Genomic DNA, 18,598 nt, shown 5'->3' with positions numbered 1-18,598 from the left:
GAAACTGTTCTCAGCAGGCAGCCTCTGAGGCCACTGGAGCCAGAACTGCAGTTCTGTGGACCTTGTACTCCCAGCACCTGGAGCAAGCCTGCTCGCCGTCGGCACCAGGTCCAAAATCTGCCGATAAAATTATGACTGGATGCAACTCAAAAACCGTTCTTGCAGACCATAGAATGTAAAATACAGACTGAGTCAGCTTGCAGTAGTGTTTGTTGAGTGACTCTATGAACAGAAACCTCATTTTGCCCCCGTGGATGATGTCAGGAATGACGTCAGGAACTTCAAAGATGCATACAGACACTACTGGAAAGAGCCATTTCACAGGAATGCAGTGTGAAGATCCTATTCTAGGAGCCCAGGAAGGCATGAAAAACAAGCACCCACCGCAGGGGCATTCAAATCTCACACAAACCTTGCTGTCTTTGGGGAAATTTGTTGATGTCTTTTACTCTTTCATATAACTTAACTCTTTCCCTGACAATTTTATTTCTTAAAAAAATTACTTAAAACAAAACAAAAGGAAAACAAAAACAGACTCCTATATTGCCCAAACATTTTTGCATTAAAAATGTCAGATTCACGTTCTCTGAGGTAACAACTAACCAGAAGCAGTCTAATTCTTAATGAGTAGGCTGCTTTATTAAATTATAGAATATTGATAAAATGAAAAACTATGCAGCCATTAAAAAGAATAAGGCAAATAGATATGCCCTGGTATAGAATAATCTCGAGGACATATTTAGTAATCATTAAAACCAAAACAGTGATAACAGCCACCATCGAGGTACAAGTGCACCAGAGACAAGAAACAGCCTGCAGCCGTGTGAACACCGTAGACTCTCACAGACCTACACACACTGCCTGCTGCTGACCGGCCAGGGGGCTGGGGCCAGAGAGACCTTTTACCTGGTAGTTAGCAGGTAATTCCAGGAGAACCCCAGCCCATTCCTGGGAGCCAGAAAGCCCAGCCCCTCTTCCCAACCCGCAGGCGGCGGGCACTCACCCTTCCCGGAGGCCGGAGGAGCTTGGGCGCCCGGGGGAGCCCCGCAGCGCGAGGGCCCGCAGCCTCAGCGCGCCCAGGCGGAGCATGGCGAGGTGACAGCCGAGCGCAGACCGATCCCGATCTTAGACGGGAGGTAGCAGGGGTGGAGGTGGGGTGGGGGGTGGGGGTGGGGGGCATGGGTCCTCCCACGGAGGGGCGGGCTCCAGCATCGCGGCGCCTCTGGGACCGGTGCCACCGGGACCGCGCCTGCACAGTGGCGGCGACATGGCACCAGCTGGAGTCCCACGAGCCAAGAAGGTGAGTGTCGGTCAAGCCGCCTTCCTCCTTTCTTTGCTGAGTTCGAATCTCGCTCGCTTCACCTACTTGACAAACCCTAAGGTTTAACTTAGTTTAAGAAGGGGGCCGGCCGCCCAAAGCTTCAGTTTACCGGATCACGGGTGGATTAGCATTCCTGGAGCCCTTCCCCAGCTCAGAATTTCTGCATTTGCTGGTATTCCCAGTTAATGGGTGAGGAAACTGAGGCCGGGAGAGTCAGTGTTCACAGAAGAGGGATCTGAGGTCAAGCTCTTGGATTCAGGGGACCCTCCTTTTTCTTGCTTAAGGGAGCACAGGCAGCACCCCCTGGGGGTTCACCTGCAGGTGTTCCTGTCAGTTTCCCTCAGGTTTGTAAGTGCTTCACACTTGTCCGGAGTGGTTCGCAGGGGTGGGTATGGGGGTCCACTTTGTTGCCTTCAGCAGTCACACACACACATCTGGCCCTTCCCCCATGACAGCCTCCCACAGCACTGAGGACTTCTTGTGGCAGCAAGGGACAGTCAAACAACCAGAAAGGTGTGAACTTGGAAGAGGGGCCTCCCAGGACCAGTCTCACCCCCAACATCCCACCTGGACACATAATTCAGAGTTCTGGGGCATGTTCCTCTGCTTTCCAAATGCTAAGAAACTGGGAACAGAGGTGACCTACAGGTAGTGCTCTTAGCAACGTTCAGGATCAATCGCTTGCTAAGGTGTTAGTCATCCATTAACAGCTCTACGTGAGAGAGGACTGAGAATCTCAGATCCGCACTAACCGTGCAGCAGTACGTACTGACACACCAGCGGAGGACCAGTCAGGGTCCTAAGAGATGCTCTCTAATGACGAAAAGCTAAGACGTAGGAAATGAGATTAGTAAGAAGACTTATTAACGTGAAGAACACAGCTGCTTCCTTCACCTCAGATTCTGTACGTTCATTGTTTTATAATTCACTTTGTAGAATTAGTTTCATTATGTTTGTGTGTGCATTTATTTATTGTGTATATGTACAGGCATGTACGTACTACGATGTGCCTGCAGGGGACAGTCTGCAGACATTGGTTCGCTCCTCCTACCTAATGGGACCCAGGGATTAAAGTCTATTGGGATTTACCTCAGCTGTGTTTGGCAGCCTACACACCTTCACTCAACTCATCCTCTAGTAAGCCCACAACTCACTTTTTAATTTTAATTTTTACAAGCGGTTTTAAATTTTCAGACAGGGTCTCCCTCTGTAGCTCTGCATGGCCTGAAACTCCCTATATATCAGTCGAGACTCAAACTCACAGAGATCCACCTGCATCTTCCTCCCAAGTGCTGGGACCACTGCTGTGCCACCACTCCTGGCTAGTCACTTTTTATGGGGCTGGTGCAATGATACACGCCTTTAATCCCAGCACTCAGGCAGCCGAGGCAGATAGATCTCTGAGTTTAGGGCTAACCTGGTTTACATCAGGCTACCCAGGGCTACTTAGTGAGACCTTGTCTCAAACAAGCAAAGAAAAAAAAGTCAAACAAACAAAAAAACGTTTTGAAAGCATTCTGTCCCTAATTCTCTGGGGACTCTGCTCCTGAAACAGCACAATTATCACATGTTGGCTCCTGTTAGTGTATACCTGGAAGAGAAGCAGGGTCCTTTCTCTCCTCAGCTGACAAGCACAGGTCGCCAGTGACTTTGACTGCTATTGTGCAACTGGACAACTGATGCCTCCACCCCAGTCCTCAAACCATAGAAGTTGCCCTGCCAGTGAAGCCACGCAGATGGCGGTTGTTTTCAGCAGGTTGACTCTGTGTCCACCACCTGCCATGGGCAAATGGCCTCCTTTGAGGATCCACAGCCTCACCCTGAGAGCAGATGGTAAATCCAGAGGTGTGCAGGCTGATATAGTCAGAAGAGAGGGGTAAGGAACCCCAGGCACTCTCGGCTCAACAGGTATACTGCCAAAACTGGAAATGGATGAGAAGAGAGGACTGCCACAGACGAATTCACCACCTCTGCACTTGACTCTTCATGTCCCTGACCCCTGAAGCTGTCATTAGATTTAGTGAGGTGCTGGGGCCAACAAGAATGATGGGCTACAGGCTGCTCTGGGTTCGGATATCCACAATCTAGTTATTTTGATAACAATGAAGAAAAACAGACAATTTTAAATGTTGGGCAAGGTGCTAGGAAGGTGGTTCAGCAGTTAAGAGCCTCACTGCTCTTCCAGAGGACACGAGTTCAGTTCCAGCCCCTATGGTCAGTGGCTCACCACCCTCTGTAATCAGTTTGCAGAGATCTACTGCCCTCTGGCCTTGTAAGTCACTGCACGCACATGTCCACAAACACCCATGTATAAAAATAAAATTTAACATAAATCTTTAAAGAAAATATTGGATAAACTTCAGATAATAAATGAAAATGTCTGACCTATTCTGTCTCACAAAGACACCCTCAAACTCTGCATTATGGTCCTCTTTTCCCTTTTCTTTTCTCTTTTCTTTCTTTTTTTTTAAGCTTGCTAATTTTTTATCAAAGATAGTTTGGTTTTGCTTCTCAGAACACAGGTCCTATCACTTGCGATGTGTCTGATGTTTTCAGAACTATTTGGTACCTCTACACATTTCATTAAGGATCTCTCCTTCATTAGATGCTAACAGAGGTGCAAGGGATATAGACAAATAAGATACATCACCTGCCCCTACACACTCGACCATCAGAGTGAGACAGACACTGTTGCACGGGTGGACATGTGGATGAAAACGCTGACGTTGTCAGGGCCCAGGGAAAGGCCGTAACAGATCTGAGGTGCCTTAAGATCATTCAGTAATCAGAGGCTGTGACAATAGGGGTGAGGGATCCATGAAATACTTTATAGACATAAGCTGTAGGATTGGGTGTAAGAAGGGACCGAAGCTAGAACACTAGAGTAACCGATTTCCCCTCAAGGACTGTGTGTGTGCACTTTTAAATCTGATTCTCAAACTGGTATAAAGGTGATCCACTTGTGACTGCCATGGCTACTCTAGAGTGTCTAGAGTACCAGTCGGCTCCACCTGACATCAAGTGCAGCTAAGGGTGCCATAGCTACAAGATAGCTCTATACCCAGCTGTCATAATGGTATTCCAGTCAGAAGGGAAAAGAGAAACAAGATGGCTTCCACTGGACTCATTGGCCAATGGTATGACAGGGTCAGGTGCAGCAGCCAGGGAGCTTGTGTGTTTGGGGGTTTAAGTTGTACCCCTAAACCCTAATACGTTGTCACAGAAGAGAGGACATGAAAAACGAACGTGACTGTCAGATTAATCAACATCTTCAGTAGAGTTTGACCCAGAAAGTGTTAGCTGAGAAAAAAAGGTCCCCATAGCTCCTTGGCTGCCTGAGGCAGGTATTTCATTGTCCAGGAGCCATGCTGTAATGTCTTCTGAAACACTTAGACATAATTGCAGCAGAACAACAAAGCCACCATTTCTAAAATTAGAAATAACGTTAAAAGAAAAGGTGGGGTGTAGACAGAGCCTGATGAGTCTCTGTTCTCTTCCCCAGGGTATCTTGGAGCGTCTGGACAACGGGGAGGTTGTGGTTGGGGATGGCAGCTTTCTCCTCACTCTGGAAAAGAGAGGCTTCGTGAAGGCGGGGCTTTGGACTCCAGAAGCAGTGGTAGAGCATCCAAGTGCAGGTAAGTGCCTAAAACAACAACAAGGAGTGTGTATACAAGTAATAGTTAGCTTAAACACTGTGCAGAGAAATCAAAGGATAACAGCAAGCATTTGTAATGACTGTTTTCCCTACAAAACTGCCAAAAGGTGAAGGCCACAGCAGTTGTGTGGACTGAAACACAAGGGAAATTATCTCTCTGTTTCTTCCTCTGTCTCTGTTTCTTTATCTCTCTGTCTCTCTCTGTTTCTCTGTCTCTCTCTCTCTGTCTTCTCACTCATATCTTCTTGAACAAGCATTGTTTAAAATATACAATTCAACTTTCATTCCTTGAATATTTCCCTTGTAGCTATTTTAAGAGTTTCCTTAAGTTATCAAAAATCACCAATGGCTTTTTTTCAAAAATCACCTGCTGAAGGATATGCAAGGCAGATGACAATCACGGCCATGGTGATAATGGCCGATGGCCATCACCAGCTCAATGATTCAGACAGCCAGGCTGTGGGGACCAGACTGTGAAGAAAAGATCAACCCTCCCCTTCATCCTCCTGACTTGGAGAAAAATGAAAACACAAGAGTCAGAAGTAGAAACTACTGCAATTGGTTGGCGGCATCCCATTGGTACTTCAACTCCACCTGGCTTTGTTGAGTTTTCTAGAGTGGGGGAAATGAAGCCAAAGAACATGGTAGGAGATTAGGACACACAGCGGAAATACAGGTTTTGAGTCTTACCTGATGTCTTTCACATGGACACATGTAATGCAAAGCTGGGTCCTTGCCTGCTTCTTCCCCAGTCCAGCTGTGTGACCTTAGACAAGCCCCTTGACCTCATTGGAACCTGTTCCTTTGCCTGCCACAGGGCTGTGGGCCAGTTGTGAGGATAGGCGGCTTACCCCCATGAGCTACCCACATATCTTTAGAGCTCTGTGGCCATTACTGCAGTTCCCCCAGTTTGTTCAGATGCTCGATGTTGGTGGAGAACAGAGTAGCTGAACTTCTCCAGTGCCTCGTAGGAATTGTTCACTTTGTTCTTATGTTTGGAAGATCTTTCAGCTAAACTGAAAATGAGGAATTAGCCAGGAGAGGGTGATAGTCAGGAAGAAAGGTAGTAAAAAGGGACTTTCTTTTCTTCTCTCTCTCTCTCTCTCTCTCTCTCTCTCTCTCTCTCTCTCTCTCCCTCTTCCTTCCTTCCTTTCTTTCTTTCTTTTTTTTTTTTGTTGTTTTAGACAAGGCCTCATACATCCTAGGCTGGCCTCAAGTAGCTATGTAGCTAAGGATGACCTCTGCCTCCCTGCTTTGCAGGATGTGAGGATCAAACCTAGGGCATTGTGCATCTAAGGAAGCTTTCTAACCAATTGAGCTACATTCCCAACTCCAGAAGGGTGACCAAGAGACTAGGGGTAGCCAGGGCTGCTTACCACATGACTCTCTCATACTCTTGAATCAGCCTGTTGTGGGTATCATGCACAGGCCTGCCACCCTCTGTGTGAGCTTCTTCACTCTTCCCAGATTGGTGATAATAGGCCAGCAGCCTGCTTCACACATTGCTGTGTCAATAAACTCTTGACAAGGGGTGAGGGAACAGGGAGCCAGCCAGGTCTCAATCTCTGTGTGGAACCTACTTGAAGTGGGTGAGCAGGATCCTGTGGACTGCTCCACAGTGTGTGTTGTACTGTCACAGCATGACATTAGCCTGTCTGTTGCTTTATAATTTCTAGGCTTGAAATACGGTCTGGTAGGGAGAGAAGAGAAGGAGGGTGGGAGCTGCTACTGAGAATATCTGCTTCTGGAATTTGATTTTGTAATGGAAATTTCAACTACTTGGCAGTTCGTCAGCTTCACACAGAATTCTTGAGAGCGGGAGCTGATGTCTTGCAGACCTTCACCTTTTCTGCCACTGAAGACAATATGGAGAGCAAGGTAACTGGGCGTGGGTAGGGAGCAGCTACGAGGGGCGGAGCCTGCTGGTCCCTGGGAGGTGGCCTCCTGGAGTGAGAATTTGGAGTCTTTAAAAAACATAGAAATATTATGGGAATGTGTTTTCATTTTAACACCAGGTGTGGGATTATATGGGGCTGCTTCAGACTGTCCACAGCAGCTGACTATGATTTGACTCGTGCTCTAACAGGAGCGTGATTTTGCCAGCTGCAGCTAGTCTGTGATTGTGACTTGGAATTCTGGGAACCTTTTGAGAGGGTATTTAAATGCTAGGGCCCTGAAAGGTAAGGATGCTGTAGTGGTGTTTGGATCTGTGGTTGGTTGATATTGGTTGTGGTTTGTTAAGTACTCATATACAAAGAAGAAACAAGAAGAAATTAGATATCCTGACAGTGAAGATCAAACTTGCCCAAGGAACTCGACACCCCTAATCAGCAGGAAGTAGTCTGATGATAATATCACCCTCTTTCCCCTCTATCTTTTATTCTCTCCTATCTTGTGTTGGAGGTTTTGAAAGGGTGGAATAACCCACAAGAGAGCTGAAAGACCAGTTACAATCTTGTGTTACTGCACTTGTTACCAGGTCAAATCTAACCCCTGTGAATTCACCGTTCCACAGACACATGTGTGTAACAGAATATTGTCAGTTTAGGTGGAAGAGGACAAGACCAGAGAGAACGGGCTGTTGGAAGGGTGATGAAGCCCTTCAGAGGTGTTTTGAAGAGAAAGAACATTTGACTAGATCATTTTTCACCTTTTCATTCTGTATTGTTCTTCCCCCCCCCCCTTGTTTTTCTGGAGAAAGGAAGGTCCTTGGGAACTTAGCACTGACTTACACATGACAAAAACCAAGCCTGATATCCAACTTTGCTGTCTCCTGCCTGTGTGACTTCATGCAAGACTATCCCTGCATGGCACATTGGCAAAAGATAATAAGCAGTGCTGTGTTCAGACCTGTCAGGAGAGCAGATGGGACGAAGGGTGGGGAAACATTTGTGAAGCCAACTGTTAATGATGAGTGACGTATGGATGCTCGTGTTCATTGAGGAAACCCACATATTGGTTCACACTAAATGGGAGCCATGGGGACCACTAAGTGGTTATCCAAGGATTATCACTATGGTGTTCTCTGTGCTAAGTAGAAGGATGATATAAAGGCTTAGACAACTCTTCTGAAGAGGCTCATGACCTGTAAGAGCGGGGAACAAATAAAGTTATAAAAATCAAGTATAGTGGGAATGAAGCATGGCTCAACAGTTAAGAGCACTTGGTGCTCTTCCAAAAGACCCGGATTCAACTCCCTCTACCCTCATGGCATCTGTTAACACCAATTCCTGGGGATCCAATGCCCTCTTTGGGCTTCCAGAGGCACCAGGTACATATGAAGTACACAGACATAAGAGAAGGCAAAATGCCCATACACCACACCATATCAGAAGAAGAGGAGGAGGAGGAAGAAGAGGAGGAAGAAGAGAGCCACTATACCTCATAATTAGTCTAAAATTCCAGTGTGGATAATAGCAATAATGAGAATATGAAGTCACTGCTGAGGCTGTGAGATGGCTCAGTCAATAAAGGACTTGCTGTATAAGCACAAAGACTGAGTCTGGATCCCCAGAACCCATGTAAAAGCCACGTGCATTGGCGCACACCTCTCTGTAACCCCGTCATCAGGGTTAGGGGTGGACGGAGGCAGACAGATCCATGGAGCTCTTTGGCCAGTCAAGCTCGCTAAATCCCTAAGATCCAGACTTAGTGAGAGACTTGTCTCAAAAAAAATAACACAGAGTGCTACTGTAGAAAACACCTGCTGTTGACTCCTGGCCTCCACAAGTACATGTTACACACACACACACACACACACACACACACACACACACCACTCACACACCAAAGAGTCACTGGTAACAGAGGAGGCTATGCTCAATTCTTGAATGGCAGTTTGTGGGCTTGATTTGATCCCTTTGTGACTTGTTCTTTTTACATTTATAACACGGGGTGGGGGGGAGGCGGGGGCTCACGTTTCTGCTCTTGCTCTCAGTGGGAAGCCGTGAATGCAGCTGCCTGTGACCTGGCCCAGGAGGCAGCCGGTGGAGGGGATGCTTTGGTGGCAGGAGGTATCTGCCAGACATCACTGTACAAGTACCACAAGGATGAAAGCAGAATTAAAAACATTTTTCGACTACAGCTAGAAGTTTTTGCCAGGAAAAATGTGGATTTCTTGATTGCAGAGGTAAGACTGGTCTTAGAGGAACTGGACCGGGCTGTCCTATGCCCTCATTTCCTGTGTGGATGGTCAGTGGTTTAGGTCAACACACCACAGCCCAGGCAACGCTCTGCCATTTGCATGGTGGGCTCTCTGAGAGGCAAGGGATGGGCCGTGGGACGATGCCTCTCTGTGGGGTTTGCTTTCTGAGGTTAAGTAAGGGGGACAGTAAGGTGAGAAAAATGAGGAAAGAGGCTTAGGATATACCCTTTCCCACAGAAGCCAGGCTGGAAAGCATGGGGAGGGGTGGAGAGCCTTGGTGAGCGAGGTCTAGCAGGTTCGCTGGGCTCACTAGGCATACTCTGCCACCAAGTAACCCTTTTCCAACCGACCTTTCTAGATGTTTCTCTGCTACTCCTCGGCCTACCACATATAAATGGCAATTTAAAGAAAAGGACTGATATATTAAGTCAGGCTTTTGATGTTATTGTTGTTGCTGAGATGTGTACCTGAGACAAAAGAAAGCTTAAGAGAGGAAAAGAATCACTTGGGCTCATGGTTGGGAAGGTGCAGTCCGCGGCCAGCTGGCTCTAGGTCACGTGGTCCGTAGTCAGGCAGCCGGAGATGGAGGAGGGTGTGGCAGAGTTCAGACTGGCCAACCAGGAAAAGAAGGAAGCAGAAGGGAGGAGCCAGAGGCAAGATGGCCTTCAAAGGGATACCTCCAGTACCTGCTTCCTCCCGTAAGACCTACCTCCTACTACTGCCCAAAGATGCTGTCAAATTATGAATCCAAACTTATCTAAAAGCATCGGTGAAGTCACAGCCCTTGTGGTCCAATCCCTTTTCAGTATTGGCTCCACCAGCTGAGTTCCAAGCCTTCACAACATGAACTTCTTGGAGGACATCCCACATCTAAGCCATAACAACTGGTCTCTGACTGGACGTGAGGGACTCTTTCCCTTCTCGTCCTGATTTCCCAGTGCAGTTGTTCCTGCCTGGTATCAAGCCGTCAACTCAGGTCTTGGAACAAAAAAATAGCTGTCCAGCTACCATTTCTCCATCACTCTGTGTGCTAGTACAAACCAGATTAAGGCCCAGGGCTGTCTGGGCCTCGCTATAGATTCTGGGAAACTGTGTTCGTTCCTAGAACTGCATTCTTCAGTTGGGTGGGAGCATAGTGACACTGTTTCCAGAGCCTGACCTGATTATCTTTTTCATTCCTCAATGGGAGTCAGTAGAATTTCTTTCAAGAGCAAAGAAAGAAATCTGGTGTGGTGACACACACCTTTAAAACCAGCACTGGGAAGGTAGAGGCAAGCAGATCCAGAGTTCAAAGCCAGCCTGGTCCATAGAGAAAGTTCCAGGACAGCCAAGGATTATACAAAGAAACCTTGTCTAGAAAAACAAAAACAAACAGAAAAGTGAAGATAGAGGAAGGTTGCTGCTGGCCTTTGTCTAATTACTTTAGGTCATCCTTTTAATGGTGGCACTGAAGGAGACTCTTGGGAAGCACCACCACAGCTGACATGGGTTCCCCAGACAAACCACAGTAGCCACCACCAGCAAGGATATCATCAGTGACTCCATCTTACGCTCCATAGTCATACCTTCTGGGAACATCTTTCCACTTTTCCCTTTGTATTTTAGGGATCGCTTAGGAATCCTAATCAGAAATGATGTACAAACACTGTAAAGTATAATACATGATAAAATATGCTTTCAGAGCTAACCCCAGTTTAGATGATCCCCGAATCAATACATACGATGTTTGCTTGTAGGTTCTGTGGTGCAAGGGATAACACATTGGGTTTCTGCTGACGAAAGCGTTTGTTCCTTCAAATTTTTTGTTTTAAATATATAATTATCTTTTAAAGACAACCTCTAAAATGGTATGATTTTTGTTTTACTAACAGTTATAATGTCACCAAATACTGACCCCCACATAAAACTTCAGATATTCTGATTAAAGGAATTCAGATGTTTATGCAGTAAGCCGTTGTTTGCATAGTCTGTTGGAGACGCACCTCTCCCAATGCTGTATATACACACACTGTATATTTGATCATTTTTATAACAGCTTTGCAGCATTTGGGATCTGACACTCAGGAGTCTACTTTAACTGAGGCCAATTTTAAAAGTGCTGTCTCTTAGTATTTTGAGCATGTTGAAGAAGCGGTGTGGGCTGTGGAAGTCTTGAGAGAGGTGGGGGCACCAGTGGCTGCGACCATGTGCATCGGCCCAGAGGGGGACATGCACGACGTGACACCTGGAGAGTGTGCGGTGAAGCTGGCTCGTGCAGGTAAAGTGTCCAGTGTCCAGACGGGCGGTGCAGAAGCTGCTTGGGACATGCAGAAAATTCACTTAATATTGTCAGAGAAATAAAAGAACAAGAGAAAAAGTCTTGTCTATAAATCCTAATCTCTAAGCTGGCTTCAAAGATTGATTGATTGATTGACTGATGATTAATTGAGTTGAAATGAAATTAAATCATTTCTAATCATTGTAAGCCTACACAGGCCAGTGTTGAGTGTGTGACCGCCCTGCTCTCTGAGGCTGCAATCACAGGCATGCACCTCAACCAGCTTGGCTTCTAACTGTTACAAAAAGAATGACCAAGCAAAGGAACGCACTGTAAGTTGTACTGGTTCTTTATTGCCTTGCCCAGGGGCACACATCATTGGGGTCAACTGCCGATTTGGGCCATGGACCAGCTTGCAGACCATGAAGCTTATGAAGGAGGGCCTCAGGGATGCCGGCCTTCAGGCTCACCTTATGGTCCAGTGCTTGGGGTTCCACACACCGGACTGTGGCAAGGGAGGGTTTGTGGACCTCCCAGAATATCCCTTTGGTAAGTTGGGGTTTGTATAAAGTCCCTTACATTTTTTATTCTGATTAAGTTGATACAATTTTATAACATAAGGCCATGTTAAAAAAAAAGAACTTTCAGTGTTAGCCAAACAGAAGCTACCTAAAGGATGCATAATCTTTCTAGCATTTATATTAGTTTAAAAAAAAACTGGGATGGATGTGTGGGGGTGAGATGGAGGAAAAGTCCAACTAGTCAAGAACCTGCCATTTGTGAAATGGGGCTACACTGGTCACTCTTCTGTTGTTTTCACCAAATACCTGACCAGACGCAACTTTAGGGAGGAAGGATCTATTGTGGCTCAGAGTTGGAGGGGATTCAGACCATCACAGTGGCCGCCACAGGAGTCTTGCTGGTCACATTACGCCCGCAGCCAGGAAACTGAATGGGAACCGAAGTGGGGTTCCCTGCGGTGGCCCACTTCCTCCAGCAAGGCTCTACCTCTGAAGATTTCACAACATTTCCCAATATTACATAGCTGGGGACATTGTTTCCAAACACATGAGCCCATGGGGGACACTTCACATTAAACCACAACAGAGGTGGTAACAGAAACATCAAAATCATTGTATTGCAGGTCTGGAGCCCAGGGTTGCGACCAGATGGGATATCCAAAAATATGCCAGAGAGGCCGACAACCTGGGGGTCAGGTATATCGGTGGCTGCTGCGGATTTGAGCCCTACCACATCAGGGCGATTGCAGAGGAGCTGGCCCCAGAAAGAGGATTTTTGCCACCAGCTTCAGAAAAACATGGCAGCTGGGGAAGTGGTTTGGACATGCACACCAAACCCTGGATCAGAGCAAGGTAGGGCTGCTTTTTAGTTGCACTCTTAACTCCTCACTAGCCCCGTTCTATGTACTGCTGCAAACACATTCTATGTATATACTGCTGCAAACACATTCTATGTACTGCTGCAAACACATTCGTGTACAAGGCGTGAGAACTCAAGCAGGGACAAGGTGAAACAGAAGGAAAGCAAGCAAGCTGCCTGCCCATCCCCAGGGGAGGCCTGGTCTTGTCAGACTACGCTAACAAAAGACCATCAACTGGGTGTCTTATAAACTACATACATTTAGAACCAGGAGTGGCGACTGGTAACCCGTACCTTTAATCAAAGCTCTCCTGAGACAAAGGCATGCAGATTCTCAGAGAGCTCAAGCCCAGCCTGGTCTTACATAGCAAGCTCCAGATGAGACTCTACCTCTTTTTTTGTTTGTTTGTTTTGTTTTGTTTGTTTGTTTGTTTGTTTGTTTTTTCGAGACAGGGTTTCTCTGTGTAGCTCGGGCTGTCCTGGAACTCACTCTGTAGACCAGGCTGGCCTCGAACTCAGAAATCCACCTGCCTCTGCCTCCCAAGTGCTGTGTTTAAAGGCGTGTGCCACCACTGCTCGTCGAGACTTTATCTCAAAACAAACAAGCAACCTCAAAAAATTGTTTCTCATAGAGTTCTAAAGTCCACAATCAAGCTGCTGGTAGATGCAGTATTCGATGAAGGTCCCACTTTCTCAAAGACAGTGACTTTCTGCTGGGGACTTTCATAATAGTAGGGTCAAGGCAGGCTCTCTGGAGCCTCTTTGATAAGGGTTCTAATCCCATTCACTAGAGCCCTACCCTTGTGACTTAATTATCACACATACACACACATACACACACACACACACACACACACACACATACACATGCACGCACAAAAGACCCAACTCTTGTGGTCATATTGATTGGTTTCAAGATACAATTTTAATAGTACAAAAAATTATACATATTTATGGATGCTCCATGATGTTTCTACACACACACACACATTGGAAAATGTTCAAGTCAGGATAAACCAACATGGAATTCTGTCTCCTCCAATAATTATCATTTCTTTGTGGTAAACATATTTAAGTCCCTTTCTTCTAGCTTCTTTCATATATATATATATATATAATTACTTATATGTTATATATATTTTATACATATATATCATATGTTTTTCTCTTCTACTTTTTGGGCACAATCTCCCCACCATGTGTGAAAGTGTGTGTCTCTGTGTGTGTGTATGTGTGTGTATGCATGTGTGTATGTGTGTGTATGTATATGAGTGTGTATATGTGTGTGTATGTGTGTGTATGTGTGTATATGTGTGTATGAGTGTGTATGTGTGTGTTTGTGTGTGCGTATGTGTAAGAATACTCTGGTGCTTGTGGAATCATAGAACAACCCCAGGTATTGTCCTTTCTGAGACACGGTTTCTCACAGCACCTGTACTTTACCAATTAGATATGCTGTCAGCCAGTGAGCTCTGCCTGTCTCTGCCTCCCTAGTGCTGGGATTACAGCACACACTGTCACACTTGGTTTATGTGGGAGCCGAGGCTTGAACTCAGGTCCTCAAGCTTGTATGGCAAGCAGTTTCTGACTAGGTGATCCCCCTGGCCTCATTCTTCAGCCTCTTCAAGTTATACCATTAACATTCATTAACATTTAACAACTATGTCCTATTCTATAATCACAAGGAAGTGAGGTTATGTAGTAAACTTATCTTCCTTGTCCACCTTGGTGAGATTTGAAGAAATCATTGGCAAACCTTTCTGCAGGTGTCTGTTAGAGAAGATGTTTTTCACAGGCAAGATTCATAAAAGTGTGCTAAATGCAAATGTAACCCAAAGACAAAAGAAGGATGTTCTGGAGATGATTACAAGTTTAAGTAAACAAAAATTGCTTATTTTAGTTGCCGTCACCTGTGCATCCTGAAAAGTAATGAGCCAGCAAAATTAAAACATTAGTCAACAGACCAAGTATCCTCTACACCCTGAACTCCCAAAGCAACTAATGTCTGTAGGAAGTTGCAATTCACAGAGACCATTATAAACCACGACTTCTGGGATTACATCATAAAAAAGTATCAACGTTTCTCATAAGTTTCCTAAGTAAAGTGAGGGACGCTGTAAGAATATATGTAACAGCAAAGTCCGTGCCCAGGAACCCTGGACTCATTTTTCCTTTGTCTTAAGAAAAAAAAAAGTCATTTGTGCTCTGTTCTTGGTTACTTTTTGGAAGAATTATTCCTTGTCTCATTAAGTTTAAAACTGCCTCCACAACTGCTTGATTCGCTAAAATTCTGAATAGACTTGGTAAGACTTGTTGGATATTTCAGGATGAAATATAACAAGAAGGGGAAGGGGAAGGGGAAGGGGAAGGGGAAGGGGAAGGGGAAGGGGAAGAAGAAGAAGAAGAAGAAGAAGAAGAAGAAGAAGAAGAAGAAGAAGAAGAAGAAGAAGAAGAAGATTAACTCCTATAAGTGCAATACATTGTTTCTGAAAGGTGGCCTGAAGCCTAGAGACCAATAAGAGGATAAAAGCATTGAAACATGTAACCATTTGGGCTTTTCCCTGCCTGCCCTTGCCCTGAATAATGTCCTGGAGACTAAATTGATTTATTTATGCCTAAGTCTTAAGCTAAGCTTGTTCCCAGCTAGCTTGTAACTCATATTATCCGCTTTATAGTAATTTAAGTTCTGCCATGTGGCTGCTTACCTCTCCTCAGTTTCATAAGTCCAGCTTTGTTTTGCTGGCCAGTCTTCCATCTCTGAATCTTTTCCAGAGTTCCTCTCTTGGCTGATGTCCCCTTACTCTCTCTCCTGCCTTTTGCTATATGCCGTAAGCTTTTATTTTAACCAATTAGAAGGTGCTTTAGGTAGGCAGGGAAGGACAGAGACACATCTTCACACAGTGTTCAAAAACATCACTCCAACAGAAATAGGCCTAGGGAGATGGTTCAGTCAGTAACTGGTTGGCTATGAAAGTAGTTAGGGTCTGAGTTCAAATCCCCAGAACCCAGATAAAAGACCAAGCACAGTGGCATACATCTGAAATCTTGATCTTGGTGCTGGGGAGACCAGCACCACTAGCCAGCTAAATTAGCTAAATTCATGAGCATTTTACAAAGACCTTGTTTCAAAAACTAAGGTACAAAACAGCTGAGAAAGACAGCTGGCCTCTTTTTTGTTTGTTTGTTTGCTTTTTGTTTTTTGTTTTTTTTCGAGACAGGGTTTCTCTGTGTAGCCCTGGCTGTCCTGGAACTCACTCTGTAGACCAGGCTAGCCTCGAACTCTTGAACTCAGAAATCCTCTTGCCTCTGCCTCCCAAGTGCTGGGATTAAAGACGTGCTCCACCACTGCCCGGCGACAGCTGGCCTCTTGAGTATGCAACACACACACATACACACACACACACATATGCTCATCAACATATGTACACATACATGCCACATGCGCAATTGTGAAAAAGCTACTGGCAGAAACATACAGAATTCTTCTGGCTGCATGTTGAAATAAAAGTTCTACCTTAGTCTGATATTTCTCCCTTCCTCCTTTCTTCCCTCCCTCCTTCTCTCCCTCCTTCCCTCCCTTCCTTCCTTCCCTCCTTCCTCTTCTTAACACAGACACAGACACACACAGACACACACACACACAATTTGTAAAATGATGAGTTTGGATTTTTAACTTAATTGTGCATATTTTCCAAACCCAGGGCTAGACGGGAATACTGGGAGAATCTGCTGCCAGCCTCAGGAAGACCTTTCTGCCCTTCCTTATCAAAGCCGGATGTGTAAGAAGCAATGAGAGAGAACTCTGAAGTGACAGAACAGGAGGAAACAGCCTCAAGCCCCATCTGGAACCTTCCTCGCTGCTGTCCCCAGCCTGTCCTGTTCTTCCGGCTGCTGAGCATCGACGAGCTGCCCTCCGGAGCATCCTCATCAGCTGCAGTGGACATGCTGAGACACCTAGACCTCACCCCACCCCACCCCACCCCACACTTACTCTGTGCCTATTAATGTCACGGGGCTTCCATTTGAAGGTCATCAGGCATGGCCAGAGTTGGCTCTCAGGGTGGATTTGACACTCTCAAATAATCAGAAGTCAGCAAGTAGCAACCTTGGTGAATAATTCTGGTGTCTAAGCTGATGCTTGAGCTACAAGCAGTCTCAGAAGGAGAGATACCAAAGTTGTAAGTGATGGCAGGGTTACTGAATAATCATGATGTTTTGCTTTCAATGATGAGTGTTTTGCTTTAACGTCCTGGCATTTGTAAGTGCATCTTTATAATCACGCATAGCTAGCTGATCAACTACTGACCGTGTAACATGCTTCTTACAGTCCTCTCTGTTTAGCTTATGCCAAGCATAGCCACCAATGCTCAGGGAAACACTTGCTGATTAAAGTAAAACACATGAACCTTGGAAGACCTTTTCAGAAGTCAGAGATCAAGTTCACCTTGTTCTAGCACTTTCTACATTCATGTTTGTTTTGCACACTGCCCCACTTTTCTGTTTTTCCGCTACAGTGTAGCAGTGTATAACAATTAGCAAGATTACAAATCATTTTCCTTTTCTAGAATTTGAGTGGCTTAAATTTCATTGATTTCTTTGAAACAATGATAACAAATGTGTGCTGCTTGTCATGTCTTAGCTTTTATGTTTATCATGTCATTGTGTCAAACTCCTTCAAATTCCCCTCTTCGAGTACTTCCTAGAGTATAAAATGTGGAGTTTAAGTTCTTTTGTATCACCTTCCTTGAGACTGAATCAATCCTTCAGTCCTGATGTCATTGTTTCTATAATGCTAACGACCTGGGATTTGTTGATCGATGCCACCCGACAGGATACCAGCTGATGCAGTTAGAGAGTGAATTGTCCATAACCACATCAAGTCCTTGGAGTCCTGGAGGTGACCAATCTAAGCTACAGATAGGATGCCTGACGATGTTTGCAAGACTCTGCAGCAGGGACTCATTCTCCAGAGCGTCCCAGCATCTATCTTGTCACCTCTAAAGATCACCTGCTTCTTTTAAAGACACATCTCATTCTTAGAGAGTGACTCCATAGTAACCAGAAGTCTGCTCACTACATCTTCACTTGGTCCAAACATTAGACTTGGAAAATTCATACAGCAAGCTACTGTCCTTTCCACTCAGTGACTCTTTCTACTCAAAGATAGCCCTCAGTGGGCCCAGAGAGGTGACTTTGGTTAAAATCGTGCTCTATTTTGGCAGAGGACCTTGGTTCAATTCCCAGCACCCTTGAGGTGGCTCATGACTGCCTGTTAATCCAGTTCCAGGGGATCTTACACTCTCTTCGTGCCTCTTTAGGCTCTTACACACACATGGTGCACAAAGACTCACTCAGGTTCATACACATAAATAATAAAAAAGAAAAACCTTTTTTTCTCAATAATTCTTTTTAAAAAAAGATAGCTGTTAGGCTTCCTAGACTTTCTTGTCTCTAAACCAAACAGCTTTAGAAGTATCGTTTGCCATACCATCTGTATGACAGTCACTTTTCTGTCAATATTCTATTCTGTGAAATGAAAGGAAGAATAGAACGTCCTCATAAAGATGGTATGGGACTAAACAGGACAACAAGGAGCTTTACACGATGCCTGGCATATGCTAGCCGTGTGCTATCCACTTACTGTGCAGTGTGTGTGTGTGTGTGTGTGTGTGTGTGAGCAGGGTTGCAGTCCCCCTGTCCTTGTGCTGGCTCACCACGGATCAAAGCCTCTGTCTATGTCAGTGCATGAGATTCAGCCTTCACTCCAGGTAGGCTTGCTGAATAGAGAGAGTAAGGTCCTGTGAAGAGGGAAGTGCCTGGCACTCTTAAAAGGGAGAATAG

The 18,598-nt window shown here is 45.5% G+C and overlaps 2 protein-coding genes across 3 annotated transcripts in view; one reads left to right on the top strand and one right to left on the bottom strand.

The window, feature by feature from the left end:
• The window catches only part of Dmgdh (dimethylglycine dehydrogenase), a 73,779-nt gene extending 72,664 nt beyond the window's left edge, over positions 1-1,115 (bottom strand). The window contains exon 1 of the mRNA XM_028760068.1: positions 1,004-1,115. Within this exon, the coding sequence (XP_028615901.1) occupies positions 1,004-1,089 (86 nt within the window). The 5' untranslated portion in view covers positions 1,090-1,115. The remainder of the gene's footprint in view (positions 1-1,003) is intronic.
• A 127-nt stretch (positions 1,116-1,242) lies between these two features.
• Bhmt2 (betaine--homocysteine S-methyltransferase 2) lies at positions 1,243-17,485 on the top strand. Of its 2 annotated transcripts, none has more exons than XM_028760167.1 (8): positions 1,243-1,300; positions 4,824-4,956; positions 6,763-6,854; positions 8,914-9,105; positions 11,230-11,377; positions 11,744-11,926; positions 12,522-12,750; positions 16,459-17,485. In XM_028760167.1, exons 1-8 carry the CDS (start codon positions 1,268-1,270, stop codon positions 16,538-16,540), a joined length of 1,092 nt encoding a protein of 363 aa, XP_028616000.1. In that variant the 5' UTR covers positions 1,243-1,267; the 3' UTR covers positions 16,541-17,485. The 2 variants fall into 2 exon arrangements, with proteins under 2 accessions (XP_028616000.1, XP_028615999.1); XM_028760166.1 differs by lacking the exon at positions 1,243-1,300 and adding an exon at positions 2,310-2,458.
• The last annotated feature ends 1,113 nt before the right edge of the window (positions 17,486-18,598 follow it).

Source organism: Grammomys surdaster, unplaced genomic scaffold (assembly GCF_004785775.1).
Source record: "Grammomys surdaster isolate TR1022 unplaced genomic scaffold, NIH_TR_1.0 126391, whole genome shotgun sequence".
Lineage (NCBI taxonomy): Eukaryota > Metazoa > Chordata > Mammalia > Rodentia > Muridae > Grammomys > Grammomys surdaster.
This window is presented reverse-complemented; position numbering and strand designations above follow the sequence as displayed.

What these genes read in the sequence shown, in the direction of transcription:
- Bhmt2 (XM_028760166.1), top strand. Translation starts at nt 2,312, where the DNA reads ATGTACGTACTACGATGTGCCTGCAGGGGACAGTCTGCAGACATTGGT. An exon ending in TTCACTCAACTCATCCTCTA is followed by an intron (nt 2,459 to 4,823) that starts GTAAGCCCACAA and finishes TCTCTTCCCCAG; the next exon opens with GGTATCTTGGAGCGTCTGGA. An exon ending in CCTCCCAGAATATCCCTTTG is followed by an intron (nt 11,927 to 12,521) that starts GTAAGTTGGGGT and finishes ATTGTATTGCAG; the next exon opens with GTCTGGAGCCCAGGGTTGCG.